The sequence below is a fragment of the Symphalangus syndactylus genome, chromosome 4, assembly GCF_028878055.3.
Source record: "Symphalangus syndactylus isolate Jambi chromosome 4, NHGRI_mSymSyn1-v2.1_pri, whole genome shotgun sequence".
In the NCBI taxonomy this organism is placed as follows: Eukaryota; Metazoa; Chordata; class Mammalia; order Primates; family Hylobatidae; genus Symphalangus; species Symphalangus syndactylus.
The window spans coordinates 42909730-42917038 of NC_072426.2; the positions used below are offsets into that span (position 1 = coordinate 42909730).

The 7309-nt window shown below is 48.7% G+C and overlaps 1 protein-coding gene across 4 annotated transcripts in view; it reads right to left on the bottom strand.

Annotated features, from left to right (window-relative positions):
- SLC25A16 (solute carrier family 25 member 16) overlaps positions 1-1901 on the bottom strand; it is a 58913-nt gene extending 57012 nt beyond the window's left edge. The window contains exon 1 of one of the 4 annotated variants that reach the window (XM_055274502.2): positions 1476-1766. In XM_055274502.2, coding sequence (XP_055130477.1) covers positions 1476-1605 — 130 coding nt within the window. In that variant the 5' untranslated portion in view covers positions 1606-1766. Of the gene's footprint in view, positions 1-1475 lie in introns of all 4 variants that reach the window. The other 3 variants (XM_055274500.2, XM_063637194.1, XM_055274501.2) reach the window with 3 other exon arrangements.
- Positions 1902-7309: the final 5408 nt, after the last annotated feature.

Genomic DNA, 7309 nt, shown 5'->3' on the forward strand with positions numbered 1-7309 from the left:
CAGATACGGAGGTTGCAGTGAGCAGAGATTGTGCCGCTGCATTCCAGCCTGGCCGACAGAGTGCGACTCCATATCAAAAAAGAAAAAGGGAAAAAAAAAAATTAGCTGGGCGTGGTGGCATTCCCCTGTAATCCCAGCTACTTGGGAAGCTGGGTCAGGAGAATCACTTGAACCCAGGAAGCAGAGGTTGCAGTGAGCCAAGATCATGCCACTGCACTCCAGCCTGGGTGAGGGAGTGAGACTCTGTCTCAAAACAACAACAAAAAACACTGCTGCAGTCTTCAGATATTATCTTTCTACAAATCCTCATAACGTGAGTTTTTTTGTTGTTTTATTTTATTTTGTTTTTGAGATGGAGTGTCTCTGTCACCCAGACTGGAGTGCAATGGCAGGATCTCGGATCACTGCAACCTCCACAGTGATTTAGGCGATTCTCCTGCCTCAGCCTCCTGAGTAGCTGGGATTACAGGCAAGTGCCACCACACCTGACAAATTTTTGTAGTTTTAGTAGAGACGGGTTCACCATGTTGGCCAGGCTGGTCTCAGACTCCTGACTTCAAGTGATCTGCCCACCTCAGTCTCCCAAAGTGTTGGGATTACAGGCGTGAGCCACCCTGCCCAGCGAATTTTTATTGGTTTTGTTTGTTTGTTTTTGTTTTTTTCTTCTTTTAGGAGAGGGTCTCTCTCTGTAACTCAGGCTGGAGTGTAGTGGTGTGATCATGGCTTACTGGAACCTCGATCTCCTGGGCTCAAGCAGTCTTCCTGCCTCAGCTTCCCTAGTAACTGGGACTACAGTAGTGTGCCACTGCACACAACCTCAATGTGGAATTTTTAAATTTTTGAATCTTAAATAATTAAGTAATGACAACCCAGAGAAGTAATTAAGGAAGGGTGGAGCTTGAAGGCCCAGGAAATTCCTAAGAGACAATATGAACTTTTTGATCCCAAAGTCACATCAATAATAGGGCTTGACAAGCACTGTGGCACAGTTTACTAGAATCACTGGAACCAGTTTTGGCTGTAGACAGTTTTGCACAATTTTCCAGTCGTCATTAAAAAGCTGATCTCCAATATTTGTTTTCCTTTAAGCAAACAGCAAAATCCAAGTCTACACTGGGTCACTCATGGTTTTTATAAAAGAAAGGAGTGCCCAGACTGTCTCACTAAAACCCTAGGGTCTCTGTAAGGGATCTTCCTCTTTTCCCTGTTATCCAGCCCTGAAGAATGGGTGCCTGATTCAGACCTTCCACCTCCCCAGCCTCTGCCGGAGTGCCAAAGGTCCCGCTCCCCATGACCTGGCTGTCATTAGTCAAGTGATTACTAGAAAGACTTTACAGCAGGTCAGGGCAGACATCTAACAGAACATTGAAGCAGCCAGAGTCCAGGAATGTCATAGAGGCCGCTTGCATCTCACTTGACCACAATCCTGCCCCCGCCACCCAGAGCGCGGCTGGCTCTTCGTGGCATGGACCCACCTCCGGCCAGAAAGGAGCGCAGCCAGTAGAAGTCTCTGCGGGTTGTGGGCCCTCCGGCCCCTGCCGCCTGCGGCATTGCGGGAGGGGGATCGGCCGCAGCCAGGGCTGCCGCGGCCGCCGCCGCCGCCATCAGGACCAGGGTCGCGTCAGGAGCCTAGGTTGCCAACTTACAGAACACCAGATGGGACCATAGCCGGAACAGGCGGTGACAGGAGGCTGACCGCCCCGCCGGCGGGGCAGAGTAACACCCGGCGGCGCGGCGCGCGCTGATGGCGTACTGCGAGGGCGGGGACTGTGTCACGCGCCACGGGGATCTGGCGGGAGGGGCGGGGCTAGGACGCGGAAGGGGGCGTCACCCAGGCTCGTGAACTCCCCCATCCCGCCTCACCGGGCGTCGCCACTGTCAGTTCACTGCTCAGGCCCCTTCTGTTCCGACGGAAAAAGGAAACGGTAGGCAGTGAGATGGTCCCGTTAAAACCCACAACCTGGCCGGGCGCGGTGGCTCAAGCCTGTAATCCCAGCACTTTGGGAGGCCCAGGCGGACGGATCACTTAAAGTCAAGAGTTCAAGACTAGCCTGGAGGCTGGGCGCGGTGGCTCACGCCTATAATCCCAGCACTTTGGGAAGCTGAGGCGGGCGAATCACAAGGTCAGGAGTTCGAGACCAGCCTGGCCAATATGCTGAAACCCCGTCTCTACTAAAAATACAGAAATTAGCCGGGTGTGGTGGCAGACACCTGTAGTCCCAGATACTCGACAGGCTGAGGCAGAAGAATCACTTGAACCCAGGAGGCAGAGGTTGCAGTGAGCTGAGATAGTGCCACTGCACTCTAGCCTGGGTGACAGAGTGAGACTCCGTCTCAAAAAAAAAAAAAAAAAAAAAAAGACTAGCCTGGTGAATATGGTGAAACCCCATCTCTACTAAAAGTACAAAAAATTAGCCAGCCAGACGTGACAGCAGGCACCTGTAATCCCAGCTACTGGGGAGGCTGAGGCAGGAGAATTGGTTGAACCCAGGAGGCGGAGGTTGCAGTGAGCCTAGATCGCACCATTGCACTCCAGCCTGGGCGACACAGCAAGACTATGCCTCAAAAAAAATAAAAATAAAAAAGCCCACAACCTTCGAATGCTATCTCCCGTCTCGCCCCTTGATCTATATTGACTACTGACCAGTAATCGCCTATCACGCTTTTTTTTTTTTTTCTTCTAGACGGAGTCTTGTTCTGTTGCCCAGGCTGGAGTGGAGTGCAGTGGTGAGATCTCTGCTCACTGCAACATCCGCCCCCTGGATTCAAGCAATTCTCTTGCCTCAGCCTCCCTAGTAGGTGGGATTACAGGCGTGCGATACCACCCCTGGCTAATTTTTGTATTTTTAGTAGAGACGGGGTGTCCGACATATTGGCCAAGGCTGGTCTCGAACTCCTGACCTCATGGGATCCGCCCTCCTCAGCCTCCCAAAGTACTGGGATTATAGGTGTGAGCCTCTGCGTCCTGCTCTCTGAGCTGTATTCTGACCTTCCTAAGATGCAGCCTTTCTAACCTGCAGCTTCTCGCTTTTTCAGGCATGTTTGGACTTGCTTTCATCTCCCACCAAATCAGCTCTGCCTTGTCAGAGCTCCACACTGAACATCAGTTTCTGCCCTCCCTAAATCCCCCACTAAGCTTCCATTCCACCCCTACCACCTCTGCAAAAAAAACAAAAAACAAAAACAAACAAACAAACAAAAAAACACAACCAGGCCTGGTGCAGTGGCTCACGCAGTAATCCCAGCACTTTGGGAGGCCAAGGCTGGCGGACCACCAGAGGTCAGGAGTTCGAGACCAGCCTGGCCAACATGGTGAAACCCTGTCTCTACTAAAAATACAAAAATTAGCCAGGCGTGGTTGTGGGTGCCTGTGGGTGCCAGTAATCCCAGCTACTCGGGAGGCTGAGGCAGGAGAATCGCTTGAACCTGGGAGGCGGAGGTTGTAGTGAGCTGAGATTGCACCATTGCACTCCAGCCTGGGCGACGAGAGCAAAACTCCATCTCAAAAAAAAAAAAAAAATATATATATATATATATATATATAATCTTGCTAAAGCAGGTGATTCTTTCTTTTCGGCCCTACATATTTCACAAATAGTTCTGCCTTTTCAGGCAATCCTGAATCTGTCTTCCACTTAGTTCTCCAATTTGTTTGAAATGTTTGTTTTTTGGTGCTGTAAATAAATAGCACTTGAACATGAATTTAATTTATTTAGTAGGGCCATTTTTACTTTTTGCAGAAAGGGTACACTCACCAGCAGTTTTGCCAGCAGAGTACACCAAACAAAGGAGACAGGGTCATTTATGACCTGATGCGTCTACCCCACTGCTGTGTCCGGTTTCCATTGGCTGGAACAGGACCTCACATTTTGTATTTGTTTCGATTGGCTAGTAACTTAGAACTTTTTAAAAGAGGCAAAGGTAGAGGGGAACAAAGGAAGGAGGAAGTAACTTGTGGAATGTTGAGAAAGGTAAAAACACTTTTAAATAAGAAAGAGGAACAGATTATGACTTAATGCTTGCTTGGACCAGTATAAGCATGCCAGGGCAAATATTTAGACTAAATTGTGGGAGCTAAAAACATAAAGTCCATTGACTTTTTTTTATTATGGCTAGCAGATATTTAAGAATGTTAGCATAGGTCTTTAAATAAATTTTTCTTTTAAAAGAAGTTGGCTGGGCGCGGGGGCTCACGCCTGTAATCCCAGCACTTTGGGAGGCCGAGGTGGGCGGATCACGAGGTCAGGAGATCGAGACCATCCTGGCTAATACGGTGAAACCCCGTCTCTATTAAAAATACAAAAAATTAGCCGGGCGTGGTGGCAGGCACCTATAGTCCCAGCTACTTGAGGCTGAGACAGGAGGATGGCGTGAACCCGGGAGGTGGAGCTTGCAGTGAGCCGAGATCACACCACTGCACTCCAGCCTGGGCGACAGAGCGAGACTCCGTCTCAAAAAAAAAAAAAAAAAGAGAAGTTATTATTTATTCCTAATTAGATGGGGAGGAAAGTCTTTGAAGAGGAACCTCTATTTTACTTTTTACAAATTCCACTGAGCTCTGCTTCCTACCAACCTCAAGTCTCTGCCCTAAACTCTGAGGAACCTTCCAGGTTCATCTCCCTGGTCCCACTGTATCCAAGACTCTATTTATTAACCACCATTTACAAGCACTTCTCTCTTACTGTGGACCCCACATCACTTCCTGCCTAGACAAAACTCATTCCCAATCTTTGTGATCAAAGTTGTACTGAACTTTTATCCTCCCTTTCAGAAATTACCTATTATATTTTTTCTAAATACTTATTCCAGACTTCCCTTTACAGATATAGATCTCTTTTTCTGTGCATGTGCCTCTGCAAAACGTGCATTTGCAGATGTTCTAGTGTCCCAGAGCTTAGTCTATGGGTCTCTTCTCTTCTATGATTATATTTGCTCTTAGAGATCTCACCCAACCTCATGGCTTTTTTCTTTCTTTTTTTGAGTTGACGTTTCCCTCTTATTGCCCAGGCTGGAGTTCAGTGGCACAATCTCGGCTCACTGCAATTACCACCTCCCAGGTTCAAGCGATTCTCCTGCCTCAGCCTCCCAAGTAGCTGGGATTACAGGCATGCACCACCAGGCCTGGCTAATTTTGTATTTTTAGTAGAGACGGGGTTTTACTATGTTGGTCAGGCTGGTCTCAAACTCCTGACCTCAGGTGATCCACCCACCTTGGCCTCCCAAAGTTCTGTGATTACAGGCATGAATCACTGCTCCCGGCCCCGCCCCCCCACCTTTTTTTTTTTTTGAGGCAAGGTCTCTTGCTCAGGCTGAAGTACAGTGGCGAGATCATAGCTCACTGCTCACTGCAACCTCAAACTCCAGAGCTCAAGTGATCCTCTCACCTCAGCCTCCCAAGTAGCTGGGACTACTGGCGTGCACCACTATGTCTGGCTAATTTGTTTTTAAATTTCTTTTTTTTCCAGACAGAGTTTCATTCTTGTCACCCAGGCTGGAGTGTAATGGCACGATCTCAACTCACTGCAACCTCTGCCTCCAGGGTTCAAGCGATTCTCCTGCCTCAGCCTCCCAAGTAGCTGGGATTACAGGCGCCCACCACCAGGCCCAGCTAATTTTTGTATTTTTAGTAGAGACAGCATTTCACCATGTTGGCCAGGTTGGTCTTGAACTTCTGACCTCAGGTGATCTGCCTGCCTTGGCCTCCTGAAATGCTGGGATTACATGTGTGAGCCACCGCGCCCAGCCTGTTTTTAAATTTTTTGTAGAGACAAGGTCTCACTCTGTTGCCCAGACTGGTCTCGAACTCCTAGCTTCAAGTAATACCACCTCAGCCTCTCAAAGTGCTAGGATGACAGGTGTGAGCCACTGTGCCTGGTCTCTAACTATGGTTTGTTTTTTTTTAGACGAAGTCTTGCTCTGTCGCCCAGGCTGGAGTGCAGTGGCGTGATCTCTGCTCACTGCATCCTCCACCTCCCAGAGTCAAGCGATTCTCCTACCTCAGCCTCCGGAGTAACTGGGATTACAGGCGCGTGCCACCATGCCATGCTAATTTTTGTATTTTCAGTAGAGACAGGGTTTCACAATGTTGGCCAGGCTGGTCTTGAACTCCTGACCTCGTGATCTGCCTGCCTCAGCCTCCCAAAGTGCTGGGATTACAGGCATGAGCCACAACCAGGCGTGGTGGTGCATACCTGTAATCCCAGCTACTCAAGAGGCTGAGGCAGGAGAATTGCTTGAACCTGGGAGGCAGAGGTTGCTGTGAGCCCAGATCGTGCCATTGCACTCCAACCTGGGCAAGAAGAGCAAAATTCCGTCTCAAACAAACAAACAAAAACAAAACCCTCTGATGGCTTCCCATTCCACATACAGAAAGCTGAAATCCTTACAATGACTTTGTGAATTCCTACTAAATCTCTGACCTCCATAACTAGGACTCCCCTAAGTCATGCTGGCCTCTTTGTTGTTTTTCATAAACACCAAACGTGCTTCCTTCGGGGCCTATGCATGTGCTATGTCTTCTGCCTGTACTGCTAGATATTCCTTGTAACTTCCTCCTTCTCTCCCCTCCAAGTATTTACACAAAATGACACCTGAAAGAGGCCTTGCCTAACTACAATATTTGAAATTACCAATCCCACCACAATTCACTATCTCTTTTCTCTCCTTTTTATTATTATTATTATTATTTTGAGACAGAGTCTCGCTCTGTCACCAGGCTGGAGTGCAGTGGCGCGATCTCCACTCACTGCACCCTCTGCCTCCTGGATTCAAGCGACTCTCTCGCCTCAGCCTCCCGAGTAGCTGGGATTACAGGCACAAGCCACCATACTTCGCTAATTTTCTTGTATGTATATATATGTGTGTGTGTATCACACACACACACACACACATTTTTTTTTTTTTTTTTTTTTGAGATGGAGTCTCGCTCTTATCGCCCAGGCTGGAGTGCAAAGGCACGATCTCAGCTCACTGCAACCTCCGCCTCCTGGGTTCAAGCAATTCTCCCATCTCAGGCTCCTGAGTAGCTGGGACTACAGGCGCATGCCACCATTCCCGGCTAATTTTTGTATTTTTAATAGAGATGGGGTTTCACCATATTGGCCAGGCTGGTCTCAAACTCCTGACCTCAGGTGATCTGCCCACCTCGGCCTCCCAACATGCTGGGATTACAGGCTTGAGCCACCTCACCTGGCCAAAATAAAGTCACTCTTGTCCCCACATTCTACCCCTCTAATGCATCTATTACAATCTGATGCACCTACTTCTTCTGCGATGGCCCCTGAGCCTTGTGGGAGACGCTGAAGTTATT